Genomic DNA, 20,097 nt, shown 5'->3' on the forward strand with positions numbered 1-20,097 from the left:
GTGATTACAGTGTTCGCCATTGGTGCACATAGGATCCACCATCTCCCAACCCCCGATCTGTAAAGGTGCAGCGTGTGGGTAGCGCGTGCTGCTGTCTTCTTGCAATGTAAACGTGTTTCCCCCAACTTTCTTCCCCTTGAACTCCTTCCAAACAAACAAGATAACTCCCTGTCGTCCCCCCCTCCCCACCTCCCTCCCCTTCCAGTACTGTCCCTACGCAGGACAAGGCCTGTCGCCCACCCACAAATTCCCTCCCCGTTAAGTACCCAGGGACAAAGAGTCAAATAACTTTTGAACTAGTGTAACAAAGAAGCGTGTCAACTTGCGTGCTCTCCAGTCCTCTGGCCGGATGCCACTCCCATGACCCGTATCCATCTTTGTTCAGAGGACGTGGCTGATAGGAGGTGTCTGCTCCTCCCCGACCCTCAGTCAATGATCCATGGCACTGTGATTCACGATTTAGAGTCCTGTGTCTCCGATTCCGGTGCGCTCAATTGTCCAGAAATGTCCTGTTCCATCACACGGATCTCCTCCACAAGCGGGTGCGCGGATTGGCCTCCTCCCCCCAAATCCTCTTCTTCAGATGTGTGTCCTGTCAGATCTCCCTCCTCGCCGTTTTCCGATCTTGTGTGCGAACGCAACCTCGCGGACAGGAAGCCCGTCCCGGCCGGCGAGGCCGAGCGTCCCCTGCGCGTGGGTCTCACATCCCTGCCATGGTACGGTGTCGCCTGGAATAGTCTCCTCGACTTCCTCGCAATTCTCTGTCTTTGCGTCTTAGGAAGGTCCCATTGGGCTACACCATTTTGAGATCTCTCCGAGACGTCTCTGCTGACCCTGTCTCTGCTGTTCAGGATCGGGCGTTCCTCCAGCCATTGCCATGCATCGTCCGGGTGAGTGAAGAAAAGTGACTGGTCTTTATAGATCACCTTGAGCTTGGCAGGGAAAAGGAGCATATATGTGATCCGCAGATCTCGGAGTTTCGCTTTGACGGAGTCGAAAGCGCGGCGTTGTTTTTGCACCTCTTGGCTATAGTCCGGGAAGACCATTATATGAGCGTTTTCCAATCGTATCTCTCCCATCTTCCTCGCCTCCCTGAGGATGAGGTCCCTGTCCGCGAAGTTAAGAAAACGCGCGATGACTGGTCGTGGCCGAGCTCCCTCCGGAGGTTTCGCCAGAAGAGCCCTGTGCGCTCTCTCAATGATGAAGCAGGGGGAGAATTGCACTGTAGGGAACGTCTCCATGAGCCATGTGCGCAGGAAGGACACCATGTCCATTTTCTCGATCCCTTCCCTAAAGCCTACGAAGCGAAGGTTGTTCCGTCGTGCTCTATTTTCGGCATCGTCCACCTTCCATAGCAGTTGGCTGTGAGACGCTTTCAGTTCCGCCATGTCCTTGCGCAGGGTGACGATAGAGTCCTCCGCCTCTCCTCGTCTCAGCGGCACCAACCCTGTCCGAGAGGTTCCGAAAGTCCTGTCGCAGAAGTGTCACCTCAGAGCACACCTCTCCCATTTTCACTTCCAGCGCCGCCCTCGATTCCTGAATATCCGTTCGGGACGCCTGGATGGCCTCCATTAGTAGCGCAGTGTCGGATCGCGTGCCAGACATCTCGCCTTGTCCCACTGCGGCCGTGCGCGGTGCCGTGAAGCTGTCCATTGTTCCCTGCTTGGGCACTTTAGGTAACCTGTCCCCCTTCCCCATGACTCACCAATACTGGAGGGATTGCCTGGGCGGCTCCAAAAGCGCCAACAGTTGCTTGGCACACCCGACCACCTGGGAGCGTGTTTTCTGTGTCTCACCCCCCGAAGGGAGGTAGGCGTGGGGGGGGGGGGTGCGGCGGAGGACCGAAGTCTCAGCTTGTGGCACTGGATCTCCGGGCCAACCGTCTCTGGCACGCTGCGGCCCGGAGGACTGGCCGCCTCAGGGTCTTCGGTCAGTAGTCCAATGTCAGAGTGCAGGAGCCAGACCAAGCACAGGGGCGGATAAGCCTGCCACTGCCCAGAGAGTCACAGTGGGATCCGGAGGGCCTCCCCTCATGCAAGACAGTAGACCAGTCAGGTGGCCCGGCCCGCGTCTCCGGTCGCTCTCACCCAGTGGCCCCCCAGGCGTCCTCTGCCCGTTTCTGGGACTCCCCCAGCGCTTCGGTCTGCTCCCCGCTGGACCCGTCCCTCCTCAGCCGGTATCTGTAGGCGCCCCACAATGGTGCTCAGAGTCTGGTTTGGGCGGTAGCTGCCGGTGTTCCCACACTACCTGGTGCTGATGGCCGCCATATTGGTGAGGTCGTCGAGTCGTCCCGTCCGCCTGGGGGAACGACTTCCTCGATGTCTGTAGCCTCCCGGTGCCGCTCCGCTCCTCCTCGCCCCCGGCTCAGGGTCTTCGCGAGTCGAGCCCCCCTCGACGGGCTCCGGGACAGTTTCAGACCCACAGAGCCGGTGCCGCAGCCATGTTGGTAAAGGCGCGGGTCTCTCACCGGGGCTCCTGTCTCCCCTTGCCGCCCCCGGCAGGGTCTGTTCTTCGCGTGCGCCCCCTCGGGCCGTCTGTGCAGCCGCGTCCCCGTCCCGCAGGCCACCTGCCCGTCCAGGCACAGAGTTCCGATCGGCTCCGCTCGCGGCTCCTAGGTCACGCCGCCATCTTGCGGACCTCCGGGATACCAGGGGGATCACCGTCCGGCCGGCGTTGCTCCGGTCACAGCGGCAGGATTCGCCCTCCGGCGTGTTCCCCAGAGGCAGGGGTGTCAGGGGCACCTCCGATTTCGGTTTATGTGTAGTTTGGGTCGGTTAGTATGTCGGATCACGGGGCATCCAGCAGGAGCTCCGGAGAAGCACAACCTAGCTCGTCATGCTGCTGGCCACGCCTCCTATAACTGCATGATTGCTGAGCTACAGAGACCTTGATCTTGTACTGCAGCCAGCACACCAAGTTTGCCACTGAGATCTGACATCACTAGGTAATGGGCTACACCTCAACTACACTTGAGTGGAGCAGCAACAATCATCTCAGCTAAGAGGGAACTATGTGGTTTTCAACAAGAGTTCAGTTACCCATTATGTATCTTTTAGAAGCGAGGGAAGCGAGAGGGAAGCGAGAGGGAAGCGAGAGGGGGGAGAGAGGGGAGAAGAAGAGAGAAGAAGAGAGAAGAAGAGAGAAGAAGAAGAGAGAAGAAGAGAGAAGAAGAGAGAAGAAGAGAGAAGAAGAGAGAGAAGAGAGAGAAGAGAGAGCGCGCGAGGGGGGAGAGTGTGTGTGTGATATATATATATATATATATATATATATATATATATATATATATATATATATATATATCTGCAAATACCTCGCAGCAGCGCTCCTTACAAAGAGACTCGAGGCAAGGACCAACTTTTTCTCAGCATTCTTTTATTATATTGTTGATCACTGCTATTTAATCATAGTAGTGAAAAAAAGACCCAAAAAAAAGAAAAATTAATTTTGTCTATGTGGATCTTTTTTTAGAAAGAAACAAGAAAGAATGAATTCATGACAAATTGTACCAGCCAAATAAGGCTCGGAAGAAGAGAATATGGTGCCTTAACTATTTTCCGGCACCATTGTATCATTCTTGTCCTTTGCCATGTTATTGCACCTAAATTTAAAGTGACGTTGTGTCAATTGGAAAAAATAAATATAATTTCTTCCTCTAAAGTGACATCGTGCAGTCAAAGTGCAAATACAGCTAAAGTGGCTGGTGCTGGAGGTTATACAGTACTGAGATAAAGGGGAAGGGAAGTCTAAACCCTATTGAAACAGAGCTTTACTTCCATATTCAAGATAAGATTTTTACATACATCATCAATGTTGCACATATAGAAAAAATCACACCATAAAAACAATCTAAAAAAGAGGGAATCGGTAACATGACTAAAATCAGCTATCACATAAAAAATCAGGATAAAAAACATTACCCTAATATTTAAAACGACGGCTAAAATCAATCATTTCATAAATTTACACACACCAAAATTTTTGTACACTCAATATATAAATTATACATAGTATATTACAGTATAAACATTATTATGTAAACAAAGTGCACGGTGCGGACCAACTACTCATAGTTTAGATTAAGGTTGTATCATGGTGTTAACTATATGGCTAAAGGCTAACATTATCATAAAGGTGGTCATAGGTATGTGTGGAGGTCCTCTGTGGTGTTAAGACCTCCCGGCCACTTTGAGTTAAACTCCAAAATATATTTGGTTTCGAGCCTGCGCATACACGCCTCCCTGTCGCCTCCTCTTCTGGTAAGCGGTACTGACTCAATGGCAAAGTATTTGAGACACTGAGGCTTACTATTGTGACACGCCTCAAAGTGTCTGGCCACTGGATAGCTCTGGTCTTTATTTACAATGGCGCGCAGATGTTGAAGAATACGCTTATGAATTTGCAGTTTGCTGCTACCAATATATTTGAGTTTGCAGTCGCACTCTAAAATATACACACAGTATTCCGTTCTACAGGTTAGGTGTTGTTTTATTTCCCTTGTACTTCTAGGGATTACTGTTGTATATTTTTTGGTGTTGACACCATGTTGGCAGGCTTTACATGCCAGGCATTTGTAGAAGCCCCTGCTGGTCGGTCTCCAAGGCTCCTTGCCTATGCAGTCTTGACTATTTTTAGAGAGGATGGAGCCCATACTAAGGTTTTTACGAAAAGTAATAGATGGATTAGGGGGCATCACATCACCAATCATGGGATCATCTTTTACAAAGTGCCAGTTTCTCCTGACGATACTCCTAAGTTCTTTCTCCTGTTTGGAGTAGGTCAGAATGAGTCTAACTTCATTGATATTGTCACTTTGTTTCACTCTCTTAGTCAGCAAATCACCTCTTTCTTTGACCCTCGATTTCTTTATAGCAGTGTTCACTATCTTAGCAGTGTAACCCCTATCTACAAATCTTTGAAAACTTTCCTGTTGTTTGACAATCATGTCTTCATAATTGCTACAAATACGGCGGATGCGTAGCATCTCGCCATAAGGTATTGATTTGATTAGATGTTGGGGATGAGCACTCGTGGCATGTAAAAGAGTGTTACCTGCCGTCGGTTTTCTAAAAAGAGTACTGGTAATAACATTATTACATATAAAAACCTGTACATCTAAAAATGTCACCGATTCCCTGCTTACATCAGAGGTAAAATGCAGATTAAGATCATTGTCATTGATGTCATGTATGAAATTTAAAACACTTTCCTCGGAACCACGCCATACAATAAATAGGTCATCAATAAATCTGAGCCAACAAGTGATGTTAGTGGTCCAATATTCTTCAAATTTGCGCAAAAGGACCAGTTCCTCCCACCATCCCATAAAGATGCACGCATAACTAGGGGAGAAACTGGCCCCCATTGCTACACCTTGGACTTGTTGGTACATTTGACCGTTAAAAATGAAGAAGTTATTGTTGAGGCAGAATTTTAACATTTCCAAGAGCATTTTGGTGTGTTGGGCCAGTTCAATGGGCCTGCGGCTAAGATAATACTCACATGCCCGCAGGCCATCCTTGTGCTTTATACATGTGTATAATGAACTGACGTCCAACGTTACCAACAACAAGTCGGGGCTCCATGTTACATCCTCCAACTTTCGCAAAAAATCACTTGAGTCTTGTACATATGACTTTAAAGACTTCATGTGTGGCTGCAGAAAGTAGTCAATGTACCTTGAAAGATTTTCCAAGGGGCCACCACACGCTGCGATTATGGGTCTGCCTGGAGGTTTGGAGATACTCTTATGGACCTTGGGTATGAAATAAATATATGGAGTGAGTGGATAATCTTTTTTAACATACTTAAACTCATCTCCACTTAACATACCTAGGCCCTTCCATGCCACCAGGTTCTTAGATAAGGCCTCCAGCATCACCCTGTATTTCTGGGGGGTGCTCTTGGAATAACATTGTGGGTCATCTAATTGCCTGTGGGCCTCCTCCAGGTACTCCGTAACTGGCCATAAAACAATGTTCCCACCTTTATCTGAATTTCGAACAATAACTTCAGCATTTTTCAGTTTGATGGATAATTGATTTATTTTTCTCTCCTGGTTCGTGAATTGACACTTATTCTTGTCAGTCTTTAAGGCCATCTTTTTCACTTGTTGCACCACAACATCACTAAATGAGTCAAGACCATCCCGTGCCGCCAGGGGAATGTATTTGGACTTGGGCTTAAATGGGGTAATTGGTTTCCTTTGACCACTGGATGCCACTATCTCCTGTGTCCCCAAAGCCTCATCAATCCCCAGCTGGCATATGTCACGATACAGGTTTAGGTCACTGACTGCCAATTCAGAGGTGCTAGTTGTAGATCTTGTTGGGGCATTTTCTGTGCTGGCTGTCTTATTTAGGAATTGTTTTTTTAATTTTAATTTCCTTATGAATCTGTATATATCTGCCCTCGTGGTAGTATACGAAAAATTGGACTCAGGACAAAAGCTTAGGCCTAAGCTTAGTAGTTGCTCTTCTGCAGCTGATAGTTGTATTGGGCTGAGGTTGATTATAGATTTAGCTTGTTTCTTCTTGCTGGATTGATCTCCATCACAGCTCACAGTTATTGAAGAATCCATAATGTTGTCTTTGATTAGGCCTGGGGTTTCTTGCTCCTTCCCAGTCCCCGACCTCGTCCCTGCTTGGTTGGCTCGCCTTTGTTTGGCTGCTTTTCTTCTGCCCCTCCTGCGTTGGGACTTGGTTGGGACAATTTTCCCTGGAAGTGCGATCTTAGGGTTGCCTTTCTGCCATCTTTCAAGACCGCCAACTCTTCCCCCATCGTTAGAACAACGTTGCCTCTTGCCCCTTCATTGTCTGAGCCGCTTTCTGCAGCCGAGCTGTATGTGGATATTTCCTCAGATTCCGCCGGCACTGCTCCTGCACTGGCTGCTCCTCTCTTATTTACTGTGGCTCTTCTTAGGTTGTCGTATCGACGTGCAAATGTGAATATTTGGCCATTCGCGTAGTCGTCCCGATCTCTTTTGAATTTATATATTTTTCTTGTTTTGATTTTTTCTTCCTCCTTTGAAAGTCTGGTTAACATTTCACTCCTCATTTTAGTAGTCTGGGGGTTTTCCTTGTCACCTTGTAGTGCTTTTATTTTCTCTTCAAGAATATCTATCTTGGTCTGAAGTTCCTCACCATCAATCTCAGCAAACTTCACTAAGATCTGCATTAATTTGCGTGAGGATTCAAGGTTGCACTGACCCCATTCCTCCATCATTAAGGGGTTGGGGTTTTCATAGCTGGGGGCCAGCATGATGCGAAGTCCTCTAGGGACTCTCCCAACATCCAGATATCTCTTGAGGGAGCGGGCTTCCCACCATTTGGACTGTTCGTTTCTTTTTAACTTTTCCAATTCCCTGAATAAGTCTCTGGCGGTACTCGTTGCAGCTCCCTCAGGCCCCCCTGCCCCGACCTCCTTCTCAGCAGTTACCTCCTGCTCAATATCGTCTGAAAACATTGCTTGTGCAGCGAGCTCACGGGCCCTCCGTACATCGCCTGACATCTTCTACCTAATGGCAGTTACTTAGTAAGTGCTGAATAACGTGTAAAGCAAACCGCTGTTAATTGCGCTTCAATAGTCAATGTCAGCAACAGCTGACTCTAGCGGTAAGCCACGTACCTCCACACTCCGAGTGTCACCGTTTGTGCTTTTGTCCTCTACGTGCCTCTGGCTGTTCCTTCCAGGATGCAGGGACGCAGGTCGGGACCAGCTGCCTGTTTAATGGATCGGCGCCGCACGGCGCCACAAAGCACGATGATCCCCCAACTGCGCCCGCTCTGACACAGCCTCACGGCGTGGGATCTCTTAGCATTTCTCTTTTTTCCAGCGTTTCCTTCACGCACGGTGCAAAAACGGATGGCTCCACTCCTTCCCTTGAATGGGATATTCAAAGTGCCCCCGGGGTCCCCGCCAACTCTCCTCCACGAGGAAGGAGCTCAGAGGGTTGCCAGGCGACGAAGGACTGCTCACAGTGAAGCCGGCTTTCCGCGGAGGGGGTCCAAAATCGGCAGCAATCCTATGCCGATAAACATCTGCAAATACCTCGCAGCAGCGCTCCTTACAAAGAGACTCGAGGCAAGGACCAACTTTTTCTCAGCATTCTTTTATTCAGCCATTAGGTAGTGTGTCATGACGCGTTTCGGCCGTCCCAGCGGCCTTGGTCACATGGCGATACAGATTGCTTTTTGCCCATTTAAAGTGATAACGTGCAGTCACATGTCAGAAATGATGGACATAGAAAAAATACTATATGTATAAATACATTTGCCTGTACTTTCTCATGGTGCCAATACAGAAGTGAAATAACTGTATAAATACATAAATAAGTCACATTTTGCATAATGTATCAAAAGATTAAAAACATACATATACAACTTCAATTCGTTGTGCGAAGAGTACTGTCAGTTTAACAAGAAATAAGTATATATATATATATATATTCACGCTCCAAGGTTGTCCACCTAGTGAGTAGCACGCGAGCAGCAGCTTTATTTATGTGTAGGTGAGGACGGGGATCCGCTCGTAGACGCCGCTCCGTAATGGATCTGCCCGACGAGTTTCGAAGCTCCATCTGCTTCTCTTCAGGGGCTTTAACGGAAGCGGTGTGCGCACCCGTTACACTTCTCCAATTTCATATAACTCACCCGCCAATGGGAGGCTCCAATGAGACTTCTGGGAAGTGTAGTGCGGAAAGCACACAATCAAGTCCTGTATGGACTCCACGAGTGGGCCCGTCCTCGATCCCATGTACGGCTGCTACTTCACTGCCGTGACCACCACGTTAACGGGGTGGTGCATACTCTGCGGCTGGACTGCCGCATATAGATTCACGCTCCAAGGTTGTCCACCTTATGAGTAGCACGCGAGCAGCAGCTTTATTTATGTGTAGGTGAGGACGGGGATCCGCTCGTAGACGCCGCTCCGTAATGGATCTGCCCGACGCGTTTCGAAGCTCCATCTGCTTTTCTTCAGGGGCTTTAACGGAAGCGGTGTGCGCACCCGTTACACTTCTCCAATTTCATATAACTCACCCGCCAATGGGAGGCTCCAATGAGACTACTGGGAAGTGTAGTGCGGAAAGCACACAATCAAGTCCTGTATGGACTCCACGAGTGGGCCCGTCCTCGATCCCATGTACGGCTGCTACTTCACTGCCGTGACCCCCACGTTAACGGGGTGGTGCATACTCTGCGGCTGGACTGCCGCATACAGGGAGATGGTAGACGTCGTGCACTTTACTGCTGGCCCCTGATGAGGAAAATAAATTTCCGAAACGCGTCGGGCCTATTTCAAACACGCAACTGCCCATACCAACTAACGCTTTGGGGAAGGCGCACGCAGGCTCGGGTGCTACCCGCTACTTGGACAACCCCATGGAGATATATATATATATATATATATATATATATATATATATATATATATTTACTGAATCTCTCCAGACTCGCCGGCAGCCCGAGGATTTGCAGCGATACATTGTTCTCAGCCAGGGCGGGTTGTATGCACCTCCTGCTCACGCTATTATTTTTGCTCGGACTAATGGTTGATGGGGTCTTGGGGACTCAAGGCGGGACGTTTCATTTCATTTTGCGGGAAGAACGCTGTGCAGAGCACCTCTCCCATAGCTATTTTATTGGATTTCTCCAATACCGTCCCACAGTATTACCCACCTGGGAGCCACTGCTGCATCCTGGGCGATGGAGTCCGAAAATTTCTGACCCTACGCATCATCACCTGGGGATCCTTTTACTGAGGGGCGGAGCTATCATTCGCACCTATCCAGCGCGAGTAGGTGCACTCTAACTGCAGAGCGTCAGGACTTCCGTTTACTCCACCGCAGGCGCTGATGAGGCCACACCGGCCGAAATGCATTCGCCATCAATCTGTTATTAAAGGCTCTGCCTTTGAATTCCCCGTTGAGGTTCCTGCTTCTTTCATTGAGAGGAGACGATTACTTCATATATATATATGAAGTAATCGTCTCCTCTCAATGATGAGGCCACACCGGCCGAAATGCATTCGCCATCAATCTGTTATTAAAGGCTCTGCCTTTGAATTCCCCGTTGAGGTTCCTGCTTCTTTCATTGAGAGGATCATTGCGAAAAAGTTATTGGTACTGTGGAGATCAAACTGAAACTAATTTATCAGCACCTGGTTGCAGCTGAAGATGAATTAAGTAAACTACAAAGGTACTTACTGGGTCGGTTGCCAACTGCTGTGTCTGACACTCTCCATCCAGCCGCCACTATTTCTCTCCCTTCTTCTATTGCTAGGGCAAGTATTGTTGATTCCATAAGAATCTGTACCCCCAAACAGGGCGGCCATACAGCGATCTACCTCAGTTAATGACGTGCCGCAGAGGAATGAACATGTGCAAAAACAATAGTTGATGGACAAAATGCAGAACAATGTCATACATTCACCCCAGTGGATTCAAGCAAGCCTGGCTGAAGACGGCTGAAATGCCAGAAACCGGTCCTAGGAAGCTTGTTTCCGGTCCAGGGAAGGCATGGCTTGGCAGTTCGGGCTGGACTGTTCCCATGAGGCACAGGGTCAGACTGATTTGCATATGGCCATGTCTGAACTTGAGTGGCAGAGTGGGCTAAAGAACGGTGATGGATTAAACCCAGATCTTTTGACTGGGTGCGAGTGTTTGATTGGTTTGGATGCTTCGTCCATCACCACCCCCTTTTGTACCGCAGAGGAATTAACAGGCTTGTCTGGGTGGGAATAAGGGAGGTTGTAAGGAAAGGTGGGGTCTCTGGGGCTTAGCGGGCTAAGTCAACACACAAACCTAACTTTGGTGCAATTGACCTTCCTCCTGATACATGTCCTGATGTGACTGGGTTATCCAATGTGCCCTGTTTGCCTGCCAATACAACTGGGCATTATCAAAAATGGGGTGACCCAAAATGGTCCTGGACCTGGGTACAGTTCGGTATCAAAAACAATGGTCCTAGACCTGGATTTGCTATAGAATTAATCTAGCTTATAAATGTAAGTTCCTTATCTTGAGCTTTCCCTCAATTGCTCACAGTATTCAATGCAAACATTTAAACTGAAAATGCAACAACCCAGATTGACGTGCTGGGAATAAACAACTTTTTTATTCTACCAAATTTCAGTAAACATTTTTAAAGTCAAAAACAGTTTTTGGCACTTTTGGTACATCAAGAGGATGCTCATAGAACGTTCAAAGGGAGAAGGGCTCAAGAATTAAAGGGGTGAGTGAAAAGAGCAAAAGTTAGTGACGTATTTAAAAATAAGGAGAAACATGTACTGGTTCACTGATTCTCATATCTTGGCCACGTGGTATTTACACATAGTATCTTTTCATTAATGTTTGATAATCAAAGTTCTTTTGTTGCACGTTTTAACAGATTAGAGTTATACGTGGTCCAAGAGGGTGTCTGGGGGCGTCGACATTTAGACCCGACTTAACCCCTTCGGTGCTCATGACGAGCTGAGCTCGTCATGTGGCACAGTGCTCGTGTGGTCATGACGAGCTGAGCTCGTCATGACCACACCCATTTCCATTATGGTCCAGCACAGCAGGGGAAAAAGTCAAGCAGCCAAGGTGTTAATGCTTAGGGGTTAGTAGGAGCCTCAGCCTGCGGGTCTTCTTCAGGACGGGTGGGGGGGGTTGGGGGGGGGGGGGGGGGCAACCTCGGTACCAGAGGGACGTCAAACTCCTAAGTATAAATGCGAATGTGTCAGGGTTGTGCATGGATAAGGGACAAATCATTAACCAGACCGTGCTGGTGTTGCACTAATGGTGACTTACCCATGCGAAGATCAGGGTAGTCAGAGTGATCAATATTTCAAGCAGGGCATCAAGGTACGTCATGCGCCAGGGTCCACATGTTCATCCGTGGCTGTGTCCTAATCTGTACAGGGAGTGGCCTAAATTAGAATAGAACCTGGTATCGATCATTACATGGGCTGTCTATTCAGCATAGTGGGGTGCGTCATCACTTACCCCAATTGAAAGTTAAGATCCTTTCCTTATCGGGTGCCAGATGTGGTCCCTGTAAATGTGTATGGTTTCAAAATTCCATTGGGGAGGGCGGCGGCCTCATCTAGGGTGAGAGGGGCTGCCGTGAATATTAGTCAAAATGCTTGAGACATTTAAAAGGACAATTCCTAATTATGGGGCGCCAAAGGGCATGCACTTACCCCGGTGAGAAGGGGAAACTCCCTCTTCTTCAATAGTGCCGGAGCGGCCACTGCTGAAAGAAGGTAGGCATTAGATGGGCCTATTAAAAACCCAGGCGTATATTAAACACTTAGCAATGGCAGTGTTTCTCAGAAGAAGGGGCTTCTCACCTGTAGTACCGTAGTAACCTCTGTGCTACTTGAGTGCCGTATCGTAATGGAATGGAATGGAATGCTGTATATATAATGTTTAATTGATACCAGTTATTTTCGTCATGAATCATTAGTATCGTAAACCTTGCAATGACACAGCAGGCATAAATATGATAATAACTTCGTAATCTACCAATGTTAACTGTTGAGTATCCTCTACATTGTATGATAGTGACTTAAGTGTATAACATAACTGTGTTTTGATGAAATCTTGGTTACACTATATTCAGCTGATATATTCATAGACAAGCACACCCGTTAATTCATTAATACTAGCCTATGTGACCTCAGTGCACGACAAGGAAAGCTCCGGTTGTAGTCTTTCGTCCCTTGCTCATACACGCGCTGGCACCGGCGTACAGGTATGCGCTTTCACCGGCGTGCGTGCACGTCAGAGACGTTTTAAAAAAGTCCTCGTTGCGGCACGACTTCTTGAATGAATCCGTAGGCGGGGAGCAGACGCCCGCTACTACAGGTGAGAGGCCCCTTCTCCAGAGAAACACGCCCATTGCTAAGTGTTTAATATACGCTGTTAGCCACTATTACTCAACCGCCTATTGGGGAAAGTGTTTTGCCCATGCCTCTTGGCCACCAACAACTGCTGCCTGCCCCAGGTATTCATTCCTCTTGCTACTCCAGAAATAAATTCTACAGCTATCATTAGCTAGAACCTTGCAAGAATCAAGTTTAAGCTTGACCACCCTGTATGGGGCCAGTTTACTGACAAATACAAGATCTGTCTTTTCCATGAATCCTAGGCGATTGACCACATATTCAGAAGTGGATTGAAAAGCTTTTGTATTTCAGTAATTAGGCCATTAGCAGGGCAACGATCGGGTGGGTTGCCTGTCTGGCTGAGTGCACTACTCTCTTGTTGGGTAGCTGAACTCCAAACAGGATCTTGGGATATCCAAGGGCTAATTTCTTCTATCTCAATGGGTATGTCTCTTTTGTTAATCAATACATACAATCGGAGTCTTGGGAAATGTTGTAAATCACCTCTTTAAGTGCTGGACAAGATCCTGGCTGACCACTCAGGCTCCCACTAGGGTATCGTGTAGCAGGTGATTTAAATCTCACATATGAACCTAATGCGATAATCCAGGATCTGTGTTACGATGAGGATCGAATATGAGGAATTCCAGATACCCTCTCAGTTAAGGAGAAATTTCTCAAGGGCTGCCCTCCAAGTGGTGGATTTTACTTTAGCCCACAGTTTCCAAGCAGGCTCATATGCAAGTTGTATTGACTACATTCTTCTAGATATTAGGACATGGAGGCAGATGAAAGATATGGCAGTGATACAGTGGGATGAGAGTGATCGCAACATCCTAGTGATAAATAAGAGTTATATGATGTCCTACATCCCTTCTTCTGCTCAAATATATGAACAACAGTTGAAGGTTACGAACAATCATAAGAACGCGAAGTGGGAGGCAGTGTGCTCCTCTCTCAACACTCTATTAGACATGTACTTGGCCCTAGTCGCACAGATGAAGGTCATGTTTGACAATTGGGGGAACAGAAAAGTGATTATTGCTGAGCACATCAAATTCTTTGACAGGCTCAAAGATTCTTTCCTTATCGATTCTACAAAGGCTTCGGGGGAGGGAACGATGAAAGAATGGTTTACTCAATCCTGTTAAGATGCCAAGAATACTCTGTATGGCAATCAAAAAGGGAGTTAGCCAAGAGAAAGGGACTTGCACAGCACAGTATCGATTTGAAATAAAACAAGCAAAAGCTGCTTGGAAGTGTAAAACTTGGTCTGATCTCCTAGAGGCTTTGTCTACTAAAGACCAGAAAACATTCTGGAGTGTAGTCGTATCATATAATTTATTCGATATTTCGAAACATTGTTTCATAATCAAAAATACATTTGGTTAAAAACATCAGGATGGATTCTAAGTGAATTTACTTGAGAATGATATCTACGGATGATTGTTTGATAGGAATGAAATATCAATATGATGTGAATAAAATACACATTGCTTCATCGAAAGGAAGAATGAACTAAATTGAAGTCTGCGTGAGTAACTATTTAATACCCGCCCGCGGGTCATTGGCTGAAAGGACATCTCTCAGGCCCTTCCAGAGGTAGCAACATTCTTGAGAGCCCCACACTTGTATCCAATAGAACAAGGGTTTTATCAAAAGGACTGTCTCTAACTCATGGATTCCCAGATCTGGCATCTAGTCAGTTTAAGTAGTGGGAATTCTGAGATCCCAGCCGATTTACCTCGAAGGCGCATCCACTCCAAATTCGCCCTTTACTCCGATAGTGTTCTTTTTAGCAGAGACCACCCTTGCGATTGAATCAATGAAACAAGGGAAGGGTCCGGGATTAAACAAGATCCCAGCTGACCTTTTCAAATCGTACTCCAATGTTTGGGTCCCCTACATTAACAGTTACAAAAGCCACGGAAGCACGGGCAGCAATGCCGTCGACATGGAGAGGGGAAGGGGAGTCCAAGTATCCCTACCGATTACCACCCAATTAGCCTTCTGGACAACCTCCAAAAGGTTTTCGGCAAACATGTTCTGGAGCAGCTACTGGAGTAGATTAATGAACAGGTCCGTTGCTTCCTTTTGGTTAAGTGGAAAACGGTGGGGATGAACTTTTTGTGGCATTTGTTGATGTGTGCCACCTTTGATCTGGTACCAGGTCTTTATCAAGGCATACAATGATCTTTAGCAGGACAGGGATCCCATGTGACCTGCTAAGGATCATTGTATGCCTTCATGAAGGGAATTTTGCCTGGGTTCAATGTGGCATTAGGGTGTGTTCTGGCTCGTACCCCTTTTCTTCTTTAAATAAACAAGTGTGTCAAGTACTTGATAAATTGTTTTAAGGAGTCCCCTACCCTTGCCGGACAGAAAGTTCCAACTCCAATTTTGCTGTGGACACCCTTTTAGGAATATATGACGCATGTTTTTACAACACAGTTTTTACAACACAGCTAACATTACAACGCATGATGTTACAACATATGCCATTACAAAGCATTTTTAGAAACTACATTTACAAAGCATTCCATTACAACGCATAATACTTTTAGAGCAACAGTAGGGTAAGTGTTGGCTTGTGTAGGGGTAAAAATTAATACTCCCACTCCAGTGAGTGCTACAGTAGGGTCAGTGTTGGATAGTGGAGGGGAAATAATTACTATTCCCATTCCTGCCAGTGCAACAAAAGGGAAAGTGTTGGATAGTGTAGGGGTACAAATTACTTTTCCCATGTACCCTAAAACCCATACTAAAACTTAACAAAATCGCCATTACTTACCTTATAATGTATTGTAATGGCATGCATTGTGATGGCATGCATAGTAGTGACATGCGTTTTAATGGCTGCATTGTAATGGCATGCAATGTAAAAGCAGTTGCGCTGTAACAGCTGCGTTGTAATGGTAGTGCGTTGTAATGGATGTTTTTCCCCTTTTAGTTGCCAAAACCAAGGTGGGCCTCCAAAACCTCATAGACCATTTCAGTCTGTTTTGCTCTGAATATGGTCTTGAAGTTAACGCCTCTAGGACTAAGCAGATGAATTATTCTGGGAAGAAAAGGGTCAAGTGCATTGTACAATTGGGAAGTGAAGTACTGGAAAGGGTCAGAGAATTAGATTATTTAGAGATCCGCTTGTCTGACTCCGGCTCTTGGGTCCCACAGATCAATAAAAGTTTGCACATGGTGACCAATAGAGCAGGGCCAATTCTAAGGCTTGAAAAGAAGGCTTACTGGTCCCCAATTCTCCCTGCTATGGACATTCACAAGATGCAAGCACTAGGTAGGGCACTACATAGTGCTGAACTATGGGCCCAGGGCAAATTGGATAACTTGGGTACTAAAGAAAATAAATTTATTAGAGCCCTCACCGGGGTAGGGAGGGGAACTTCCTTGGTGTCACTATCATTGCACCTTGACATCAGCCCTGTCACTGACCTAGCAGCCATGAGACCTTCCAGTGGTCTTCGACACAGTCTCTCACCGCCCCCTAACACGCAGACTTCACGACGCAGGGACAAGGCCCTCGACTGGATCCGCTCATTCCGCTCCAGCAGAACGCAGCGGGTCAGACTCCCTCCCTTCTTCTCAGACCCCACACCGACCACCTGCGGAGTCACCCAAGGATCCTCCCTCAGCCCCACGTTGTTCAACATCTACATGGCTCCGCTCGCCTTCATAGTCAGTACTCACGGACTCAATATTGTTTCATACGCAGATGACGTCCATCTCATCCTCTCCCTATCCAACGAACCCAACGCAGCCAAACACAACTTTCAAGAAGGCATGGAAGCAGTCACCAAGTAGATGAAGAGCAGCTGTCTACAGCTCAACACAGACAAAACAGAAGTACTCATCATGGGCCCACACCCAGACGCCTGGAACGACACCTGGTGTCCCCCCGCCCTCGGAATCCCACCCACCCCCACGGTCCACTGACGCAACCTCGGAATCATCCTGGACTCCGAACTCAAATGGACCGCCAGATCAACTCCATCGCATCCTCCTCCTGCGACACCCTCCGCCTCCTATGCAAGACCTTCAAATGGATCCCCCTCGAACACAGAAAGACCATCACACACGCCCGTGTCACCTGCAGACTTGACTACGGCAATGCACTCTACGCCGGAATCAACAAAAACCTCACCCGCAAACTTCAACCATCCAGAACGCCACCGCTAGACTAATCCTCAATCTGCCACATCACTCAGCCACACTCCACTGGCTCCCCATCGAGGCATGGGTCACTTTCAAGATTCGCACACATGAACACAAAGCCCTCTATAACACCGAACCAGCATACCTGAATAGCAGACTCACATTCCACGCACTCCAAAGGACCCTACGATCAGCCGAGCTCTCCCACGCCATGGTCCCTCGCACCAGGAAGTCCAGATCGGGAGGCCACTCGCTCTCCTTCCTTGCGGCCAGAGCCTGGAACGCCCTGACGCTCCATCTCAGACAGACCACATCACTCCCCAACTTCACGATGGACCTCAAAACGTGGCTCTTTGATAGACCACCTCCTTGATGGACAGGACCCTAGACACAAGTGGATTGTTCCTCCATGCTGGTGTCTAGGCCTGACAAATTGTATTCATATACTTAGGATCTGCAAGAATGATTCTTATTCTGTGGCTGTGGTGGCGGTTTCTATGTTCCTTTATGCGGCATGGTCGGTCAGAGAAAAACTGATCACCAACATTTTAGTGAATTGATGTGTGTGGGGAACATCTACTGATTTTGGTCTTAACTTTAATTTTTTATCTAAGCATGTACTGGATTTTTGTACTGCCTTATTAATTGTAATTAATTATTGTGTTTTATGATAATTATTGTTGCGGTTTTGTACATTTTGATGATGAAATTATATTTTTATTCACTCAAACTTTGGCTACTTTGTCATCTTAACAAAAATGGTTGCATTATGGATCGTAACATGTTGAAGATCCTTACGCACATATTCATTATGGTTTTGAAGATGCCAATTGATGGTCCATTCTCCTTAATTGCTTCTCTGGGTAGACAAAAGGTTTTTGACATGTTATGCTGGGGCTTCCTGCATTGAGCAATGCACACATTTAATTGCTGCTCAGGGTTAATGGCCTGGTTAGATCTCATGTATAAGAACCATATAGCGTGTGTCAATACAATGAAGATTATCACTGATTAGGGGCAAGTGGACGCTAGACCTACAAAGAGTTGCCTATTTTCACAACTGCTTTTTCCTCTGGAGATGAAACATGTAGCTTTGAATAGAGGTTTGATTAGGACCTCAACATCCCCAAAAAGAAACAAATCACTCTATATGTGTACAATGCTCTCTCCCATGCCCCACCCATAAAGGAGACTGTGCAGCATTTTGAGATGTTCTCTGTCCTTCAGATAAATTGGTGCAAGCCATGCTTGATCCTACTCTGTCTGAACACATTTAAATAGCATCTTAAATTATTTAGTAGCAATTTGAAAGTGGGTATAATTTGCTTTAGTACATATTGTATTGTGAATAGATAGCATCCTTGTGATCCTTTTTATCTGAATACCTAAGACCTGTTAACATATATTTTGGTGTCAAGAAGTCTTTCAGTATATATCTGAATGCGTCAAAATAAAAAGTACTGGCAAACAATTATATCCCTTAATGTTCTTTATACCTACATATAAAAAAAAATGCATTTTACATTCCTGACACAAAACAAAGACATAACTTCCTTTGCAAAATTAGTGATACATATAGTTAAGTGCCATTACGCTTACTTCTCACTCTGAGCATCATGAATTTTCTGCATCTCTTCCATCTTCATCAGCAGTTGAGAATTTTCTTCTTTCAGCTGCAAGTAAAGGGAGAGCAATTAAATACAACGTACGGTGTATTTAAAGATTTCCCTGCTGGTGATACAATGAGGCAATTACATTATTTATGTTAAATGTATTTTCTTTCTCTGTTTTCATTTAAAAACACAAGAATTCTGTTCTCCTTCACATTATTCTAAATACAGAAAACAAAGGGGTCTACTTACAAAATGCCATTGGGAAAGTAAAATAAAGACATTTCCATGATGTGGTATAGGTAGATATGCCGGCCTATAGGTCAACAATACTGTTCATTCATGATCAGTGTTGCCCTTCAAATGTGAACATCAGAAGGAAAGAAAGTGGAGTTGGAAGCATAGGTAAGAGGTGTAATCCAAGCTATATATACAAGCTGGAGTTGACAGGGATGGGTTTGAAAGATGTACCTGTTGGAGAGGGGCATATTGGCAGAAATCAAGATTGCTAAGACTGATTTTTGAAGTCTTCTTGGGTCCCCGACAAGAACAGCAGAATATAATGACTTCTGGTGAAAGACGGAAAACATTTCACTCCTGCTTTGCACAAGCCACAATAGCTCAATGAATCCTAGTACAATATAACTGGGTAATAACGGCTGTATTTGTAGGCATTATATTAAGTGTTTCTTATTTAACTCCAGGTATCTAGAGGGGCCTCTTTAGATCAGATGCATTTTCTCTATTTTTATTTTGGGTATTTGACGTAAGGCGGACCAAGCTCCACTAGAGCACCTTATTGTAGTGGTGGTGGTGGTGGTGGTGGTGGTATCTTGCACATTAAATGTTGTACAGGCAACAGTAGGCTATGGTGACTTATTTGGTCACAAAACTAGGATGTTGTAGGGGCATGCAGTGGGCAGTTGGAAAAGTACAGCGCCGTTCTTGTGTTTAGGCATTTACATGCTTAACAATTTAAGGCACAAGTCGATTTGCTCCTCGGATTCATGCAATACATTGTTTAAGTGTCAGGTACAAGTACAGGAGAAGAACAGAGATCTTGAATTCCAAGGTCAGAAGCCTAAAACAAGACTGCACCTCCAATTACGACAGAACTACTAATACGCAACTCATTGACAAACGGGCAAAAGCAACCAGTATGGCTGCTGAAGCTACTTACAAAGCTGAAATTGAGGTGGGTAGGAAGTATATCAAAACACAAGTTTTGAAGTCACTTAAACCAGCTCTAATACATGCAAAAGCCCACAGCATCTCCAAAACCCAGAGCTCAAACAGCCCAACTATGCTTACAGAACTAGCCTCAGTTCTTAAGACAACTTCTCATGGGATTATTTGCCATCTTATTGTTTTTAGGGATGCATTGGGGGCAAGAGGAAGATTGAGATGGATGGATAGTTAAGAGAAAGAGCATACAAGACAGAGAAAGTGTCAA

General features: G+C 46.3%; 1 protein-coding gene across 2 annotated transcripts in view; it reads right to left on the reverse strand.

Annotated features, from left to right (window-relative positions):
* Positions 1–20,097, reverse strand: part of ENTR1 (endosome associated trafficking regulator 1) — a 198,973-nt gene that overhangs the window by 85,434 nt on the left and 93,442 nt on the right. For both annotated transcript variants that reach the window (XM_078641910.1, XM_078641911.1), the window contains exon 4: positions 18,634–18,707. In XM_078641910.1, the coding sequence (XP_078498036.1) occupies positions 18,634–18,707 (74 nt within the window). The remainder of the gene's footprint in view (positions 1–18,633; positions 18,708–20,097) is intronic.

This window comes from Lissotriton helveticus, chromosome 5_1 (assembly GCF_964261635.1).
Source record: "Lissotriton helveticus chromosome 5_1, aLisHel1.1, whole genome shotgun sequence".
Lineage (NCBI taxonomy): Eukaryota > Metazoa > Chordata > Amphibia > Caudata > Salamandridae > Lissotriton > Lissotriton helveticus.